Genomic DNA, 20,690 nt, shown 5'->3' on the forward strand with positions numbered 1-20,690 from the left:
TGCTTTACAGTCTTGCTGAAATGACTGTATGTGATTAAAGAAAGTGAATGTGTGCAGGTTTTAGGCATTATGATTTGTTTGAAACATAGCCCAAGTGATTCCTCGCAAATAAGGACAATAGAACATAATCACTTTGGGATGATATCACTGAATTCCAAACATCCTGTTTTTTCTCTTTCCATTTTTTTATGGCAGAGCAGGCTAAGTGCTGTTGAGGACTTTTCTTCCAACTACTGTCTTGTATTTTTTCCTGTAACTTGAGGGTCTTATCAGGCATATAAGCTCTTCAACAAATGGCATGTGTCCTGTTGTATTTTCCCAAAGCACCCAGATGAGAAGAAATTATGTGATGTTTTAATGACTGAACTGTTGGGAGAATGATTTGATAAACCTAATGGAAGTAGGATGCTTAAGCAGTTGAGTCTGGTGCTGTAGACTTTTTAGAATACCTTTACAGTTTTGAAATGTATTGTTGATACTCGAAGTTCAAAAATAAGGCTTCAAGGAAGGGGAATCCCAGTCTTTTGTATTGTGGTGCAGAATTCTAGAAAATTTGCGTTGTAAAACTATGAAGTATCTGAGGCTGCAATATTGTGGTCCTAAATTGTGGTTAGTGTGCCAGGCAAGTATGAAACAAATCGATGTGGAGTAAAATAGTGCCTGTTGATGGTCAACAGGCAAGTGGGACTGCAGCCAGGTAAGGGCTCCTGCATCACCTGAGCTTTATACCACCACCAGCCATTCATTAGATTGGTTGGCAGAGACCTGTTTGAAAATCAGTAATTTACTATGGCTGGGCAAAGTGGAGAATTTTCTTATTTTCTTTTCTGCTCTGAGAGGTGTATTGTCAAGGCTGCCTGTGTGAAGGTACGACTGTGGTTTTCAGATCAGCGGGGTGATTTTAGACTTGTTCAGTAATTTTGTATTTAATACTAGCTCCTGTAGAGAGTCACATTGGCAGCTGTAGTGCACAGTGATGCAGAAACCCTGACCAGTGAAATTTGTTCCCTAGGTAGCTTGCGAGATTTCTTTCTTTTTTCATCAAAAGACATATTTAAAAAAAAAAATAATTATTTTTTTATGCAATAATTGATGAATTTTTAAAAACAAGACTGGACCTGTAGAAAAAGCTTGTTCATACTTGTTTACCACTACCATTGTGTTGGAGTACTTCAAGCTACTATGCTGATAGAAACAAAAGAATTTTAGGCAGAGTATGGAAAATAATTTTAGATTATTTTATTCAATTTCTTTCAAGTTTTATACTGATAATTCACAGCTTTACATTGATGATAAATATTAAAGATAGACATTTTAAAAAGAAATTTTTTTTTAAATTACAAATTAGGATTTCAACTATTTTTAATAAACAGTTGGCCTATCGTGATGCTTTTGGATAAGGAGGTTTCTGCTGTGTCTGTAAATCTGTGTTGCCATCAATCTTTTACAGGTGAATATTGCACCTTCCATACACTCCACTGGTGAATTCCCCCAGCTTCTCCATCATGGTGTGAATGTGGGGTCCTTGCCACATAATGAGTCATATTTGTTGGCTCAGCAGAATGGTAGCCCAGCTAATGTGCTAGAAACATCTATGAGAGCCGTTACTCCTCAAATTAATGGGAAGTCCTCTAGTGATGACTTTGAGCAGCTGATCAGAAATATGTCCCAGGTAAGCATGTTGCCTGGTAACCATGAAATGTGGATCACTGATTCTCTGGAAGATTAAAATACACGTATGTTTATTTAAAAGCAGTCGTGCTATTAAGCAAACCCGAGCTCACTTGCTGTATAAAACAAAAATAACCTTTTAATTTGAGAAACAATTGGTAAATGAGAAAACAGTTGGAAAAGTAGCCTTGACATTGTCACTGCTGAGTTACTGTCCTTAGCTGGACAGTGTGCCTCTTACAGATCAGCACGCCATTATCTTTCCATGCTCATTGCAGGACTGCTGCTCTGTGCATGAGGGGGATGCTTTGTCAGAGCATGGTCTTGTATGCATAACTAATGAAAGCTGGTTTTGTGACTTGCTTAGAAATAAAATGGAGAATTCCTTTTTGGCCTTGCGATGCACTGTTCTGTAGTCTTACTGTTTTCCTGTTGTGGGCAGAAATGGTGTATGAATCTCTTCAGTCACAGGAGCTGAGAACGGCCAAGCGTACATTCTAGCATTTTTCTAATTAACCTGTAATAGAGCTGGATAGGGAAGTCTGCTGTTCTTCTGGAGAGCCTTTTGCACAGTCCTACTTTTTTTCTCTCTTTCTGAAATTTGTCGTCTTTTTCTAGTTCTGCTTGGAAGTTGGCCTGTGCCCTCTAAAATTTTATATACACATATATCCTCGTTTAGTCACTACTAAGCCTAAACTCTGTATATTAAGTTGTTCCCCGATTTCCTGTTCTGGGCTGTAATCATCTTTACTTCTCAAATCTTTCCTAATTGTTGCTTTTCTGTATGATAGTGAGAAGTTGCAACTGAACAACTATGTTTCAGTTATTAGCTAGTGTAGCTTTGTCCAGCTATAGCTGTCAAATTAGAAACTTAATTTCCAGGTTGTCTAGCCCATTTATTAATGCTGCTTTTCAACATTTTTAACATTTGTTACCCTTTTTTTCCTTCTGCTGAACAGGGTCGTCTTGTTGAGACCATTGAGCTTATTAAACCGTTAAGTGGTGGTCTGGGCTTCAGTGTTGTGGGACTCAAGAGTGAAAACAGGGGAGAACTAGGGATATTTGTGCAAGAAATCCAGGAGGGAAGTGTGGCACATAGGTAAGATTGCTACTGGAATATTTTAATGTACCAAGTGTTAACATGACACTGCAATTTAGTTGTTATTGCTGTTGTTTTTGTGGTACAAGGCCATATTTCTCTTGTATTGTAAGCCAAACATCATGGCAGATGTAAAATTAATTACCACTACAATTTATATAACATTGGAACAGGGCAATGTATGATTTCTTCTGAATTTGTAGAAACTACAGATATAGTTTCTCTGTGGTTTGTTTATAGTATCTCCTTTGCAATAGGGAAAACAGAGAGGTTACTGTTCTGTGTCATGGCTTTTAAAGCTCAAATCCAGATTTTGCCATCCTTGAATGCACTGCAAAACCATTTGGTACAAAAAATCGGTTGTAACTAGCAGGGCTGTTTGTTAGATAGGGTCCCACTGAGCAGGTGTGAAACCCAGCTGTTAAGTCAAGCAAGTCTTGACCTAAAGTTATTAGACTCTTCAAAAGAGATATTCAACTGATGTTACTAGAATCTCAGCCATAGTGATAGCTTACTGAAAGTATGCTTTAGACTTCAATCCTGATTCAACAGGTAATGTTGAAAGAAATAGATTTCTGCTATAAGAACAGCCCTGACAGTAAATTAACTCAGTGGTGAATGGCAGCAGCACTGGTTCATTGCAGACTTGTGGGGTGTATCACTGTGTGTGGATTTGCTGATCAGGATGCTGGCCAGAGCTGCTTCGTGGTGTACTCTGTATTTTGTGTGGGGCGGCTGATAGTACTCATCTTGGTGCTATTTCTCACTGTGCTGAAGGGAGAAATTTTCTGATTATTTGTGTTCTTAACACTGTCCTTTTAACAGAGGGCACAGCTTGGCCTACAGAGTTAATTCAGTTCTGAAAAGTGGCATGCTCTATGTTGTTACAATATTTTTTAATCTGCCTAAATTCCACTTTCTGGTTTTTTCTTTTCCTTCCGCTTCAAGAGGTCTTTGCTTTTACTTCCCTTATTCATGGAGTTGAGACCTATCTTTCCTGAATCAGGCTCTGCCTGGTTCACTGGTGAGAAGAGAAACATTCAACAGTTGTTACAGGGCTTGTAAATTAGAAAGGCCCTGACAGTAGTAATTCTTTGAGAGCACTCTGAAAAACAGTTCGAATTCACAAGTGAAATGTTACAAGTTGAAGCTAAGTAGGGTTTTTCGTGACTGCTGTCGAGTACCTTGGCTTCTACTCTGTAGGTGCACACGACAGCTGGTGTAATAGGGATCCTTGTTTTCATCACTGCCCTTTGTTCTCAAAGTATTGGCACTTTGAAGTCTTGTCTTCAAAATCCCAGAGTTTTTGGTGGTCTGTTGCAGAAGCAGTAGAAGTGGTGGAGGAGGCGGAGGGTGACTCATCTGTGTAGGCTTCATATGCTTCCTTTGAAGTAGGGCTGGGGAAGGGCTCTGTATGTAATTTTACAGTAGTGCTTCCTTTGTCAGAAAGTGGAGAGTTACTTTTTAATTTGTTCAGGGCTTTTTTCTCCCTCATTTAAAAGGGATCTGTTTTATCATTCTGTTTCTCTCTAGCTTCCTTCCCCCCCACCCCTCCTTGGTCATGTGCAAAACAAAATTTGTTTCCATAAAATCTTGATGAAAGTGTTTTCCACTCCGCAGTTTGATGAATATTCAGAGTGGGCACACTGAACAAAGTGGAGCACTTGGTCTGTTAAGCAAGAGGCTCAAAGTCAAGAATAAACATAAGTTCCCAGGCTATGGTTGGGAGTGACTGAGATCTAATATGCTTAGTCTCGCATGGGAGTACAGGGAGAAGAAAGCTAGCTAGGGGGTAGTAGCCAGGGGAGAGTGGTGGTGGGATTAGCTTCAAAGGAAGCGATCACCAGGGTGCTGCATCAACCCCTTTCAGCAAAACTGCAGGGAGAGATTAAAAAGGGGGGGGGTGGGGGTGGGGGGGTGGTGTGTGTGTTAGAGAACAGGTTATTAAAAATACTGGAAAATTGTCAAAATATTGTAATTTCTGTGGCAACACTTCTTTGGTTTTTCTTGTTTGTTTATTTTGTTGTCCCCCTTCCCTGTTTACGCATATGTGACAGAGATGGAAAGCTGAAGGAAGCAGATCAAATCCTTGCTATTAACGGACAAGCCCTTGATCAGACAATTACACATCAACAGGCTATCAGCATCCTACAGAAAGCAAAAGATAATGTCCAGCTAGTTGTGGCCAGGGGCACTTTCCCTCAGCTCATCAGTCCTGTAGTTTCCCGGTCTCCATCTGCTGCTAGTACAGTTTCAGCCCATTCCAACCCGGTGAGTATACCCCAAACGTCTGTGTATTTAGTTTTGAGCATGTATGTGCTTACTGCATCTAGTATTTTGAGACTTTTTTTCTTATAGCTTGTATGTACATTTCCTTCACAGTTCTTGAGGTTTTTCTTCTATTTATCTTTGTTGTACTTTTTCCCATACAAAGAGTAGAAAATATTCAGGCTTGCTTGGAGGGTTCTTGATCTTGGACGTATTCCTTCTTCCCATCTGCCAAATTCTGTGTATCCACCAGTGCAAATACAGCATGTTTACCTTACTTTATGAGGCTTTATTTTGAGGTAGCAGTAAACAGGATCTTTTTTTCTCTTTGCCTTCCGCTTGGGCAAGCAGATATTTGTGAGGCATTGCAATCTGATCTGCACCACCAGCTGGATGAATGCTGCTCTGTTTCTCTCTTATCTGTTAGCGGTGTGGCTCAAGTTAAACAACAAGAGAGAGCCCACAAAATGCCATGTGTAAGGACACACTTTAGGACCCCCGGAAAACAGCTCTGCTACATGTCCTTTCTTTTGAAAGCTTTTGGCACAGCTAGGTGTAGAGAACATAGGTCAGAAACATGGTGATATTAACTGCACTTTCTCTTCCTGTTATCTTACTCATGTAACGGCTTGTCCTGGGATGAAATGGCCTATCTTTGGTTTCGGTAGGATTTGTTGTTCAGTCATCTGTATTTCTTCTTTAAGGGAGTTGATAATCAAATGTATAAGAGCAATCAGTCTGGAAAAAGCAGCTATTTTGGTGTTTATTCTGATCATTAACATAAAACTTTTAGTAAAGAAACTTCAGAATTGTTCCGTTCTTCTGTGTATAGGAATAAATCTGATTGGCCTGACTTATCTTGTCAGCACATAGGAGAGGCCTGCGCTCTTCCAGTATTGCTGTGACATGCTTCTTTCTCTATGTGATTGTCTCCCTATTCTCCAGCTTCCCATGCTTGAAAAAATGTTACTTTCAAACCTGCCACAGCTCCTTCTGTTTTTTTATGCGTGCCTTTCCCAGTCTTTGTGTACCCTTTGCTTTCAAATGCTGGAGGATAGCAGCTTATCTGGAGCCATTCTTTTTCCTTCAGGCTTTGCTTGATCATCGTTGGTTTATGTTAAGACTGTGGATTCCCAAACGGGTACTACAGGGCTTTGAATTTTCTGTACCTTGATTATTCCAAAGTAACTACTTATTTTCAAGATCCTAGCTGGTGGAGCACCATCTGTGGTTTTAAATTTCAGATGACTTTTCGGTGTGGTTTGTTCTTCAGAAGAAACAATGCCAGGACCTTCCATTTGTCCCCTGTGGTATTGCCCCACGAGAGCAAGCTAGTGTTTGTCTTTCTTTCACGGCAGTTTCACTCCTGTCAGAATGTGAAGCTTGCCATCAGAGCTACTTCAGTCCAGTGCTGTTGACATTGGACAACCCAGAAATCTTTGTTCGTTACACAGCGGGCAATTCTGCAATAATGCCTGCCTTGCCATACCCGGTGCTGCTTTCAACATTAACTTCTGAACTGGGCTTATGCTTTCTCCTGTGCTCTGTTATAATGGCTGATGCAAACATTCACTTACGTGAAGATTTTAATTTCCAGTCCTGTGAGATTTCCTAGCAGCAGTATTTTTCTCACTGACTGCAATGAGGCATAGAGGTGAACAGTCCTAGACTGATGCTTAAACTAATTCAGCAAGTTCTTGAAAGGCCAGACCATCTACCCAGCTCTGGTTTGTACCAGAGAAATTCCAGCTGTTACGGAATGAGCAATTTATTGCTTAAATATTATGTAATCTTACACCTATTAGTAATTGTTAGAAAGGTCCCGTATTTCCGCCTTCCTCCCACCTTCCTTTGTTAAAAAATATACCCAAGAAATAAGAGAAAATATTTTGTAAATTTTAATGCATATGTCCTTATTTTAGTCATTTGCAAGCTTATCTTTATTTCTTTTAGGTTCACTGGCAGCATGTGGAGACCATTGAGCTGGTGAATGATGGCTCAGGTCTGGGATTTGGAATAGTGGGAGGAAAGTCAACTGGAGTGATTGTTAAAACCATCCTCCCAGGAGGGGTGGCTGATCAGGTAAATTCAACCTTCTGTTTACCATTCAGTAAGGTGTGAATTTACTCTTTGCTTTTAGAATCATGCTAAATAGTGTTGCTTTTTTTCCTCATAAGTGTAAAAAAGAGAGAGCAAGTGGTAAAATTTATCCTCAGTAAGGATGTGTTTAGTGCGAGGGATCTGTGCATTTGGGTGTAAAAGCTGGATTAGGCTCTAAATTGCATTTTCAAACCTGTTACATTATACATGTTTGGTGCCGATGCATTTAGACTTTCCAATTCTTTAATGAATATACTGATCGTAATCCAGGGGTGGGAGGGACACCACACACTTACTTGCTGTGCCGTGACAGCTAAGAATAGCATCTGCTTGTCTCTGCTGGGCTTACTGAAGCTTAGAGCAGGCATGTGGCTTCATGTGTCTGCTTCAGGACATGGGCTTTGCTCCTGCCTGAAGGGCTCATGCACATTGAATTTGGTGATCACAGCTCCTTTCAGGCTTGTCCATTGGACAAGTATCTAGGGCTGCGTTAATGATGGTCAAGGATCGAATATGCACAGGCTGGTCAGCCTTCCAAGCACAGAAGTGGTGGCCTGATAACAGGGCCTGGAGATGTGTGGACAGGATTTACTGCCACACTCTTTCCCTGAGCGGGTAGATGGGTTGCTTTTACAGACCTGTCTCTTTAATACTCTTCATATGGGCTAAATTCATGTGAAGCTTTTTTATTGATTAAAGGTAAATCATTAGGAGAGTAAACTGGTGTAATGCGATGATGTAAATAACTGGGTCACAGTAAGGGGGAAATGTATTTTATTTTGAAGTTACAGTTAATCCTGAAGACCAGTTTTTAAACAGAAGTGCAAAGCCAAATACACGTATGTATGCTGTGTTTTGGAAGTGTGTTTGGAAATGAAACCTGAAGTTCCCTAATCTGCATGCAGTTGTTAAATACTGGTAGACAGTAGTTGTAACTATATGCATTTTTTTCTGTGCTCGTGTGACTGACTGCTTGAAAAAGGATGTCCTGAGTATATCTGGGGAAATTTTTTGTGAAATTACTGTCCCATTAGGCAGCTTACATTTCTTCTCCATGTTGTCAGGATATTGACTTGGCACTCAAAAAAAGTCACCTGGTTCATATGTCTTAAAAGTGACATATGGTCTTTTTCTAATTGTATGGTATGTGGGAGAAATGGCAGGATGTTAATAGATTTTCTTCCATCATTTTTCTTTCTCCAGCATGGGAGATTGTGTAGTGGAGACCACATCTTGAAAATTGGTGATACAGACCTAGCTGGAATGAGCAGTGAGCAGGTGGCACAAGTTCTGAGGCAGTGTGGAAATCGAGTGAAACTTGTAATTGCAAGAGGTCCTATTGAGGAGCCACCTCCACCAGCAGTCCCTCCAGGTACTCCAGTACCCATCTTGACATCAGAGAAACAGGTAAGCAACAGTGAATATACTTAACTCATGGTAAACTTTCACTTCAAAATTCCTTTTCTTTTAACTGCTGTTTGAACGTCTTTCATGCTTATGTTCTCAAAAGCCAGGATTTTCTTTCCCAGTAGCAGTGTTCTCAGCTGACAGTATGGGAGAATTTAAGTATCGTGAGTACACAGTATGAGGAACTATATGCTTGAAGCCTTTTGGGATCAAGACTGAGGAGTTCCATAAGTATGACCTGAATAATGTCTGGTTCTGGATTGCTTGTGATTGCACAGTGATGAACAACTGAAGCCGTGCAGTCTGTGCTTCAGACAGAGCAAGCTGTCTCTGTGGCATTTCTCTGTCCGTCTCTCCTTTTCCACTCCAGGAACAATTCTTATTTCCATATCATTGGAAATGTTTGCCCTTGTGCCAACCAGCAAACAGATGCTTCTTCTTTCTTACGTCACCTGGCATTGCTCATTTGCTAGATACCTTCCAAATATTCCCCTGCTGATGATTGTACTCTCTGTGCTGTTACTCCTCTACAACTGTCAGCCACTTAAAAAATGCTGTAAATATTATCATGTCGTCAGCTCAAAACCTCTACAAAATAAGTCATTTGCATGTTTGCAGCAAAGCCTGGTTTCATGGGAGCCAGGAACAGTAGTGTCTTGTCACGTATGATTATGACGAGATACATTTAAATGTGAATATGTGGAGTAAGTGAATAAGAGAAGAAAAAGGTGGTTGTTTCTGAGCATACATCTAGATAGAATTTGTGCCTTACAAAGAATTTTTTGTTTTACTTTTTCCTGCTGTTTTTCTGCGCATTTTCTTCCCAGTTACAAATTACATTTCAGATATGTTACTTTGGAAGAAAAAAAGCCTTAACAATTTTTGCATGATTACCATTATTTTGCCTCTGTCCATTGTAGTGGTATCTGTGGAAAACAAATGTATATTCATCCCCTCTTCTGTGACTATAAGGCAAAGAAAGTTAATCTTAACATGGAGTCTTCTGAGCATCTTAAGAGGAGAGATGGTAATTTTGTGTCTCTGCAGCACTCAGAGGCATGAAACCCTGGCTGTAATTGTAGATAAAGGGATCAGTATTTAACCTGAATATTGTTTATCTGAAAAGCAGCAATCTCGAAAGAGAAGCTGATTTGATAATTTCATCTGTGTATATTTCTTTAGTATTTGCCTTTCTGAGGTTACATGATGCAGTGTTGAGGGCTGTATCTGCAGCTGCAGGATGTATAGGATTTCTAGTAGCGAGGAAATAGTTCAAAGCCACCAAGTGGCAAAACTTGACTTTTTTGTCGTCGTCTTCTCCATTTCTGTCCTTTTTGATACCTCATTTCTGATACATCTCCTCTGGCAGGAGGCAGGCTGTTTTTAAACTGCTTCTGCCTGCACAAAGTCTTGGTCTTGGAGAGAGCAGCCAGTTAATTATGGTGCAAGCCTCATTCATTTGGGTCTGGAGTGAAGATGATGACGGAAGCAGCTTGGTTTGTCAGTTTCTTCCTGGCAAATACAGGGTGCATGAAGACTTCATGATGCTCTTAAAACTATTAGTGAGAGCAGAATGTCTTTCCAAAATGGGCATTTCTCATCGTGTCTCCTGTAGATGTCTCTTCTCTAATGTAAAAATTAATGAGGTTATAGAAATGGGAGCGCTTTTTTGGTGGCATTACCTGTGGCCGTAATAATCTTGTATTATAAAGCAGAGAGGTAGTTAAAACAGTAGAAATTTATTTTTCTTCTGTTTGATTGTGGTTTTGGGTGCAGTTGTTCAGATAAAGACATGAAGTCAGATTCTTTTTTGGCAAGTAGCATCATAGGTCTCCTGAAGTCATCTTTTTTTTAATTTTTTTGGCACATGTATGCTCATCTAGTCAAACTGGGTGCCATATTGGCACTTTAAAAAATATTAGCTGCTATTTGTCATGCAGAAGAGACAGAATAAAATAGAAGTATAGCAGGTTCTTGATAGATTTATGAATTCCTATTTTAAATATGTACATAGATATTGACGTCCATCTCAATACAATGAAATTGAAGCTTTGTATATCTAATCACATACTGATATATATCAGCTATGGAAGTAACTATCTGTTTTAGACAGCTGAAAGCTGAAAATCTTTTCAACTTTTTAGAAGTTGAAATTAATTTTGTAAGTTGATTTTTTAATTTTTTTTTTTAAATACGAAAGCAGTATTGTTGCAATGGGATTTTAATATGTATTGTAGCTTCATTAACATTAAGTACATGAATTTATTACCCCCAAAATTCTTTGTTATTGAAATTCAGAGTGTTGTAGTAGAGATTAGCAGAGATTGTCATTATTTAACTAGCTAGAAGTATACTTGCTGCTTTCTAAAACAAAATTTTTAAGTCTTTCAAAAACAAGAAGCATGATTGCCTCCCTAGTAATAGCTTTTATTATGTTTAAACTTGGCATGCATAGGAAAAAAATAGCTATAGTTTTTGAACAGGAATTTAAAGACATAGAATACAAAATGTAATTTTGATCTTTTTTTTTTTTTTTTTTTTTTAATAACACAGCAGTCTAAAGTTGCTTCTGAGGATGTCCCAGAAGGACAGCAAGCTATATATTCTAATGATTAGGCATGGTGTATGTAACTTACTGTACAAGGCATTCATTGTTCAGTTTGTACAACTTTCACCAGTCATTTTAGTCATCAAATAATGATTTTATAGGTTAGAGGGTAATGTCCCAGGTGCAGTGGGGCAGGAAAGGTGTGGCCTGCATTGCTTTACAGTACGGAATGTTACCTATATATAGTTTCTCTGCTGAACACCAAGTAAGAGCAGAAGCAAAGTTGGTCCTTTCTTTTTTACATTTGTGTCTAATTTTATATGACATAAAAGAACGTGGTGGATCTTTAAAGAAAAAAAAAGCTTCCTTTCTAATCATGCTTTTTTTATTAGGCAGATGCTTCTTTTGATAGCTGTGAAGATGGGGAGAAATTTAATGTTGAACTCACAAAAAACAACCAGGGATTAGGAATAACTATTGCTGGTTACGTTGGAGACAAAACCTCAGGTAATGATTGATTCCTGCTGTTTACTATATAATCTGTTGTATACTACGGTGTATATGCATCAAAGACTTAATTTTAGTTTTGGTATAGCATATCTCAAAAAAACCTTTGCCATCTAAAATCTTTTTAAAGTTTGTAAAGAAAAAGGCGCTGTCTTGCTTTTGTGAGAAGGACACTCAGATTAGAAGCAATCAGTTTTATTATAAAATCCTAACTTAGAGGTTTTTAACCAATTTTTGTATTCACTCTTTGCTAAAGCTTCTGCTTTTATATATTTTTGCAAAACAGTTCTAAAATAGATTGAGCTATTTTTGTTTAAACTAGCTGGGCTTTTTAAATTACATTTTCATTTTTTAAAAGCTCTTACAAGAGAATACCTTAGTATTCTGAGTATTTTTAGGCGGTATTGTTATTATTTTTGAAACAATGTGTAGAATACTGCTGGCAAATCAATAATTCCTTAATGACTCTGAATATAACAAATGTTTGTTGACCTCTAGGCTGTTGCAGGCAGTAAGTCAGTTAATTTAAATAAATGAATGCAACAGTGTTCCTGTACAGTTACACAGAATCACAGAATGTTAGGGGTTGGAGGGGACCTCGAAAGGTCATCTAGTCAAACCCCCCTGCCAGAGCAGGACCACCTAGAGTAGATCACTCAGGAATGCGTCCAGGCGGGTTTTGAATGTCTCCAGAGAAGGAGACTCCACAACCTCTCTGGGCAGCCTGTTCCAGGGCTCTTCACCCTCACAGTGAAAAAGTTTTTCCTGTTAATGTGGAACCTCCTGTGAAAAAGTTTTTCGTTACTTTAATGTGGAACCTCCTGTGCTCCAGCTTGCACCTGTTGCCTCTTGTCCTATCATAGGACATCACTGAGAAGAGCTCGGCTCCATCCTCCTGACACTCACCCTTTACGTATTTATAAACATTGATGAGGTCACCCCTCAGTCTCCTCCAAGCTAAAGAGACCCAGCTCCCTCAGCCTTTCATCAGAAGGGAGATGTTCCACCCCCTTAATCATCTTTGTGGCTCTGTGCTGGACTCTTTCAAGCAGTTCCCTGTCCTCCTTCTGCTGACGGGCCCAGAACTGGACACAATGTTCCAGAAGGGGTCTCACCAGGGCAGAGTAGAGGGGGAGGAGAACCTCCCTCTATCTACTGACCACCCTCCTTCTAATACACCCCAGGTTGCCACTGGCTTTCTCGGCCACGAGGGCACATTGCTAGCTCATGGTCACCCTGCTGTCCACCAGGACCCCAGGTCCCTTTCCCCTACGCTACTCTCTAAGAGTTCAGTCCCCAACCTGTACTGGTGCGTGGGGTTGTTTTTTCTCAGATGCAAGACTCTACACTTGCCCTTGTATTTAATTGAATTTCTCTCCGTCCAGCTCTGCAGCCTGTCTAGGTCTCTCTGAATGGCAGCACAACCTTCTGGTGTGTCAGCCACTCCTCCCAGTTTTGTGTCATCAGCAAACTTGCTGACAGTGCCCTCTGTTCCCTCGTCCAGGTCATTGATGAATATACTGAATAGTACTGGTCCCAGGACTGACCCCTGAGGGACTCCACTAGATACAGGCCTCCAACTCGACACTATCCCATTGGCCACAGTTGTGTATTTTTACTTTGTAATTCCCAACACATTTTTCAGAAAAATGATCCAAAACTCTGTTAGGCCTCCCTAAGGGGTGTCTGGCAAATTCAGTACTGCTAGGAAGTGACAGTTATCAAATGTGTTGTAAAACTTCTCAAAGAGCTGTTGGTTTGACTTTTACTCATGTATATATTGTTAGAAAAATGTATGGATAGATATATCCCACATTGTTGTCAGTTCATAGACATAATTTGTTGGCTTTGAGTCGCTGGACTGAATTTTAACAATCTGTTCCATAGGACAGGATGGTCACAGTTTGTGTAAGTCCACTGTTTAACAGCTTCCAGTTCAATCTTTAAAAGGCAGATCAAATTGTAGAACGTGATAGATCTGATAGCATATTTTAACTGATAGTGGAATATCACCAGTCTTCAGTTTTAAATTATTGTGCTGGATGTAACTGCATTAGAAACTCTTCTTGCCTTAGGAACTAGTCCGGCATCTCACTTAATTTTGTGACTTAACACTTAGTTAAAGTACAACTTTGACATTCACGAATAACACTTGTCATGTTACTATACAGCTGTTACAGGATATAAAAGCACTTGGAAGTTAGTAAGGCCAGCCATTTATTTATTCACAAAACCTGGGAAAACAGGAAATTAAGAAAAAGCAGAAAAGAATTGTCAATATTGTGACTTAAATATACTTGTAGTCTTATTCTTCCTAAGCTCAACATGGTCATTAGAGAAAAAAATAGATTTAGCCCTCCTTCCTGCTAACTTTTGTCATATTGAAGCCCTTTGAGGTATGCAAAGGCACTGTGGTGTCTTTGACAGCTGATAAAACCCATTTTGTAGTGGATTATGTTCCCATCAAATGTATTCATTTAACAGAGTTGAAAAGTGTTGAGAGAAAGTAGATTCCGTGAAGATTTATGATAACAGTGTTATAGGCCTGTAACCTTCAGACCTAATTTCGTGCCAGTTCATGCTAGTATTTTTCTTGATTTCGTGTATACCTTGCAAAATGTGCATGTAGGAACTCCATAGATTTTCACTTCACTGAGCTGTTGTTTCAAAATCCAGTGTGGTTTTTTTTTTTCTGAAATTGACTTCTTTTTGTAAAATGTCCCTTCTGTAGTGTTTTATGTAGTAAGACTTTTCCTTCTGATTCAAAATTGGTAACTGTCTAAAGTGGTTCTGTTTTGGGGTTTGGATTTTCTTTATGCTTTTGTGTCTTTTTTTTTTTTTCATTGGATCAAATACTGACTTACAGCTGTACTTGAAAGCTGGTTCAAACCTAAGTTGTAGTCCTGCTTGCTTATAATTTTCTGCATTTGGTTATCCAAGCATTTTCTTAAGTAGTTGTTAAGTACATAGAAAATAGAGAATTTACCAGGTTAGTGTCCTCAAACTGAACTTTCTGTCCTACAGTTTTAAATCTGACCAAGAGTCAGAGATACGTTTTTTGTTGATGTTGGTTTCAACATTTAGATTAAAATAAGCGAGAATATTTCTTCTTTTGCATCAAGAATTGAGAATTTGGCATTGTGTGATTTTGAATGAAATCTGGTCCAATCCGAGCTGAAATCAATCAGACTCATCCTTTAGGAAAATAATAATGATATATATGTTTTACCTAAAGCATATACTTTCTTGATGGATCTTTCCTTATCTTACCTGGAGATTGTGTTTTCTTTCTTTGTCTTCCTTTGGCTGGTAGTATCAGTTGGAGATTGTTGCATTATTTAAATTATTTCTTAATAAATTAGTTAATTTAATTTTCTCTGTTTCTTCATCTCAGAACCTTCTGGTATCTTTGTGAAAAGCATTACAAAAGGCAGTGCTGTTGAACATGATGGCAGAATCCATGTGGGAGATCAAATTATAGTTGTAAGTAAACACAGAACTGAGATCACTTGTCTACAAAACTACTACTTCAAGTTTGAAAGAAATGCTTGTATAGTACGTGTTTAAACATTTAGGATTGGTGTTGAAATGATGAGTCCTTTTTTTGACCGAGTATTTGATCATGTTATCTTTCCAGTTATGCTACCTGTGTGTAACTTGTGTTTCTTAAGAAAATCTGTGTTGTATGTGTGTGTCTTACTAATCTTTGAAATTGCTTAGTAAAGGCAAAGTTTCAAAGTTTGATTCAATTTAACCAACTGTTTTCAAAATGATTTTTAAAAGTATGTAATTAAAGGTTTAGGTGCTCAGAGAAAGAAGAAAATATTTTCATGCATAAAATGTTAGTTGTGCGGTGAAAATCAAATCATGCAGGAACTGTGTTCTTGTGGCTGTCAAAGATTTGTCCTTGCATTTCTGCAAAAGCAGTGCTAAGAACAAGTTATCATCTCTCTACAAGTACAAATGTGCCTGTGTGTTTGTATGTGGAAGTATATATGGGGTTTATGACTTAAATGCTGAGTACAAATGGCTAAAATTAATTATTCCAAAGTTTGTTTTCTGCTACTGCAGATGCAGAAGGAAGATTTTAGTGACTTCAGACAAAAGAATGATAAAGATTTTTAAAATACGGTTTGCTTAAATGTGGAGGAAAAATTAAGTAACTCCAGCTCATTTGTGATTACTTTATTTTTAGAAGAGCACCAGAGTTGGAAGAAGTTCAGAGAAGGGCAACAGAATGATTAAAGGTCCGGGGGCTGGGGGTCATTCTTCATGCAGGAGGAATTAAAAGAATAGAATATGTGTGTTGTATAGATAGACTGAAGCAACTAAAGAAGACAGGGAATATAGTATTGTTAGAAATATTTCAGAAATTAATGACAGTGAGGGATGAGACGGAGAACGAATAGGATAATACGGAGTTTGCAGGGAGAAGAGTAAGAAGTGGCATGTACTAGGAATAATGGAATTAAATTGTGTGATGCTGAAGTCTTGAGTTTCAGAAAAAAACCCTGAGTTAATGAGATACTGAGGTAGCTTCAAAGAGCAGAGACCAAAATCTTGTTCTTTAAAACATTGAAATGATGGACCAGAGATACTATCTGGCTGGCTGGGACAGTGTTTTATTGGGAGATGGAATGTCACAGTGTTCAGTAGTAAACTTCACTGTGTCTAAGGTTACTTGGCCTCAGAATGGCTGCACTCTGTGGTTCTTCCTAGCACAGTGGACAGATGTGTCTCCCCTCACCTTCTGCTCCCCAGCTCTCCCAGCCATGGCTGTGTCGGTTTATTCACCCAGTATTTTCTCTTCTGAGGTGGGTGTGGCTGAAGCAGTCAGGCTGGCAGGCTGCATAATGTGCCCAGTACAGCACGTGCTATGTCTTTTCCTACCTCGCAGAGCAGATCTGCCTGGCTACACTGTGGTGGGCACCCAAAGCGCTTCTCCCCACTTTGCTGTGGTCCTGGTTGTTACCTAGCTGTGAGGTGCTCCAGTCAAAGTGCTTAGTATATACGTTGTTGTTAAATTGTCCAGATTTTTGTTCTTGTCCCTCTGCTTGCTTTGTGCTCAGACTGACACATGCTGAGAGGTCACCATATTGTTTTGCCCTGCACATTTTTTTTAAATGGGTGGTGTCCTGTGGCCTGAAAAGCTGCTTAATCCTGCAGGTGGATGGAACAAATCTTCAGGGTTTCACTAACCAGCAAGCAGTTGATGTTTTGCGGCACACAGGACAAACGGTTCGGCTCACTTTGATCAGAAGAGGGCTTAAGCAGGAAAATCATATTCAGCCCCAGGAGGACTTCAGTGCTGCTGTTGAAAAGGACTTACTGTTCCAAGCAAGGGATAGTAGCGCCGCCAAAGGTAATTAAAACTGACTTTGCTTTAAAGTTAGCTTAGAACATTTTTCTTCTCAGTTGCAAACTGGAAATGAAATGGGTCAGACTCATTCTGGGTAGTTACTACTTATGGCGGAGCTGTTGTACATGAGGGAGGAGTTTACTATGGTTTGAATAATCTTTTAGACACAGTGGTATTATTTGCTACATTTTCAAGGTGAGCGTTAAAAGCTCTGCACTGCATTGCACTTCTGACTGAATTGCTTCAAGACTTTGATCCTGCAAATCTTCAAATGGTAAGAAGGCAGTGAATGTTTTCTTTGTGCACAAGGGTGAGAGCTGCATTCAAGAGCAAGCAAAGAGGTACCCTCCACAATGAGCAAAAACCATCTCAGTTCCTTTCAGTCTTGCGTGTCAGTGTCACAAGCTGGAGGTATGAGAGGAGTGTCCTGTATCTAGAGGTTAATAATCTGATAGGGCATTAACTGTATATGTGTACAAAGTTCCAAAGCCAATGACCAAGATTAATTTTGCTGCTGCTGATATTAGTGAAGCTTAATCTTACACTGTGAATATCTTGAAGTATATGTGCCAGATCTTGAGAGTCCATGTGTTTGAACAGAATATCTGCACAGAGGCTGGATTCACAAACAGATTTTTTTTTTCAGCTACTTGTATTATAGGTTGATGTCAGCAGAAGTATATCATGACTTATAGACTGAGGCATAACCCTCACCTTGCGCAAGGTTTTGACAGACCGATAATATGTTATCTGTATGGCATCCTCCCATTCCTGCCTTTAGAAAAAATTACAGAGGAGATGCTCAGAAAGTGCTGTTTCTCCAGCCTAGACGTGTTAAGACCGCTGACAGTGAGCTACATACCTAACAGAACTCTGTGGTAGGCTTTCTACAAGTGAAAAGTGTGTAAAGTATGCAGGTCTCCAAGTCTGTAGCATTTTCATTTTTCAGCATCAGCTTCCTGAATTGCACAAAGGAAAGAATAGAAAGGAAAAAAAACGGTAATACAAAAGTGCTAAACAGTGTTATCTTTATATATTTTCCAGTAACTTTCCTTTCAATCATAAAGATGCAGCTACTGATAGTTGTGCCTTTTTTTTTTCTTGTTTCACTGGGAAATTCACTGAAGAAGGTAAAGCATTAACAAGACAAAATGTCTTTAAAGTATGGCATTTCTTCTGGACCCCTCATGCCAGATTCCATTTGCCAAATACAGATCCTCTGAAGTCCAGAGGAAGAGAGATTCAGTACCCTGAGGCATACCTGTGAGCTTGATGAACATTACAACACGTAAAATAGCTGAAAAAGCTGCTTCTTCTTTTTGCAGGTAACAGTGAAATAGAACAGGGATCCCTATCACTGCCGTGCAGTGCCAGTGTGGTAAATATTGGAGAGGACACAAAACAACAGGAAACAGGTTTTCAACATTTAATATTTTGTTTGGTGAAAATGCACTTGGGTGTACTTACGCAAAGATCAGGTGTTTTTTGTGCCTTTCCATCTCCTGTGTGCTGTGTAGCTGAGGTGCAGCTAGAAAGTGAAAGTAGTCATACATATAAGCATGTGGTCTTGTGTGCTATAAGATCACTGACTACTGTATATGTCTGAAAATAATCGTGTATCAAAGATGTCGCATGAAACAGTCTGCTTTAAATACATGCTCATCGCTGGTTTTAGTCTAGTTTGTATTTATACTCTTTCTAGTGTAATTGTGTATTAAATTTTTTGTCTCCTCATTCCCCAGTATTCCTTGTCTTTCCAGCTGTCTGCAGCTGCCCAGCTGTGGTTCCAGGACTTCTTCCTCTTCTGATAAACTTCCTTTTTGTTCCTGAGCTTTCACTCATTGCAATCTGTGTTCTCTGATAATGTTGGAAATTCAGTCAGTTTTGGTGCACTGATATGCTCTGACTTTCCACGTACTCTTTGTGGAAATTCTTATTTTCTAATGGGTGTTTTCCTTTCCCTCTTGAGCTGTTAGGGCACTGTGCTGTGTTTCAGAAGTCCTATGTTTTAACAGCTTTCCTTCAGATACTGCAGGGTCTCTGCTTTGGGGAAGTTATTGTCATATTTGAATGCTGCACAATATATGGCTTTATGTTTACTAACTTTTCTGAGCAATGACTAGATTTAAAACACTGTCTGAGGCTGTAACTCACTTTAAATTCTTACTGAAAGTTGGTGGGAGTTGGGAGCTTAACCTTGTAATGAAGATTCCTAGTCTTGGCCTGTGACGAGCGTTCAGTTCTGAACAGTTTATTTTAATACTTACTGTAGGCGTAGCACAGACTGTGGAACTTGAATATGCACTGTCCTCTTGAGTCTCCTGGTTTTGCTGGCTATTGTGGCTAAATACTGCTTTTTATTGTGTCCTGCCCTAGAATCTAAACAATGTGAATGAAGCCAAAATGGGCAGGAGGAAAGCATTTCTGTTTTTTAAGCCTGCAGATAAATTTCAATCAAGTTAAGAGTTGCTGCAGTTTGCTGCCTAGCCTGTCATGGTGTTTTTCTCAGCGTCGTTACTTTTCTCCCCTCCTTCCCTTCTTCCCTTCCAATGTCATTGCTGTTCTTCAGCTATTAGAATTATTTCTCTTGTATGTGTGCATGTATGTGAATTTAATGGGGGAAAAAAAAAAAAAAGAAAAAAGAAAAAGAGCTAGGACTTCCAGTCTGTTACTGCTTTCTAGGGCCTACAGTTTCAAAAAAACCTTTTATAGTTGTGCTTATAGTTTTGGAAGTAGAAAACCTCCAGATTTCCTTGGACAGTCTCTGTAAAATGCAGGGTCTGTCCAAAATGATCAGTATGCGGTAACATACGTGTGTAAGTGTTTTGACCATCCCCTTGAATCAATCTGATCAGCACACATACAGTCTGGTTTGACAAATGCCGGGGGCGTGCATGTAACTTTTTTATTTCCTTTGTGCCCATTGTCTTGTAAAGCTGCATTAAATTCACTCAACACTGAGACTAGTTTAAATACGCGTCCTTTCTTCTGACCTGTGCACACCAAGCTTTTTGACTGAACTTCATGTCTTTCAAAATACAGAGTTTTGCAGGGGTGGTATCTAATCTAATACTATTTTGCAGGTTTTTCTTGTGGTAAACCCAAGCCTGATGAGACAAAACATGAGAAGTTTTGAGTCATTTTAGGAGAATTCTGACATCATGGGAATGGTTGCGTAGTCTTGCATGGTCCATATACTTTATCAGTTATAGGAATAGACAGAACATTTTACTACTTTTTGTCGCAGTAATCTAAGACATAATTTTTAGATTTCCAGCTAACTACTACAGAAGAAGCGGCTATCAAGGCAAAGTGGCAGAGGATTATGGGTTCGAATTATGAAATAGTGGTAGGTAAACTGATTACTATTATTAAATGCCCTTTGATCTATCCACCTATTATGTTGCAAACATACAGGTAGAAATGTTTGTATTGTATTTGTCCCTTTATTTGTAGAAATCGTACAAGTGCTTCTTAATCTGTTGAGATTATTTTATTTTTATTATAAATTTTGAATATAGATACATATTTTTCTGTATTGATTTTCCCAAAATAATTACAGGCTTCTTAGGTTACTGTGCCTATGAGTATTGTTTCACAGATTTCCTAGCTTCAAGAGGATAAATGTATATTAGAGGAAAAAAAAAAATTAAGTTGAACTTCAAAGCTCCCTTCATTAGCCAGAATTTGAAGCTAGTGCTTGAAACTTCCTACCCATTCTGCATACTGAA

At 39.0% G+C, this 20,690-nt stretch overlaps 1 protein-coding gene across 4 annotated transcripts in view; it reads left to right on the forward strand.

Annotated features, from left to right (window-relative positions):
- Positions 1-20,690, forward strand: part of MPDZ (multiple PDZ domain crumbs cell polarity complex component) — an 89,046-nt gene that overhangs the window by 8,168 nt on the left and 60,188 nt on the right. For 3 of the 4 annotated variants that reach the window (XM_086480484.1, XM_086480485.1, XM_086480486.1), the window contains exons 3-12: positions 1,451-1,672; positions 2,631-2,770; positions 4,828-5,041; positions 6,992-7,120; positions 8,342-8,545; positions 11,486-11,600; positions 14,995-15,083; positions 16,767-16,962; positions 18,285-18,374; positions 20,229-20,308. In XM_086480484.1, the coding sequence (XP_086336610.1) occupies positions 1,451-1,672; positions 2,631-2,770; positions 4,828-5,041; positions 6,992-7,120; positions 8,342-8,545; positions 11,486-11,600; positions 14,995-15,083; positions 16,767-16,962; positions 18,285-18,374; positions 20,229-20,308 (1,479 nt within the window). Of the gene's footprint in view, positions 1-1,450; positions 1,673-2,630; positions 2,771-4,827; positions 5,042-6,991; positions 7,121-8,341; positions 8,546-11,485; positions 11,601-14,994; positions 15,084-16,766; positions 16,963-18,284; positions 18,382-20,226; positions 20,309-20,690 lie in introns of all 4 variants that reach the window. The other variant, XM_086480483.1, reaches the window with a different exon arrangement.

Source organism: Leptosomus discolor, chromosome Z (assembly GCF_034619465.1).
Source record: "Leptosomus discolor isolate bLepDis1 chromosome Z, bLepDis1.hap2, whole genome shotgun sequence".
In the NCBI taxonomy this organism is placed as follows: Eukaryota; Metazoa; Chordata; class Aves; order Leptosomiformes; family Leptosomidae; genus Leptosomus; species Leptosomus discolor.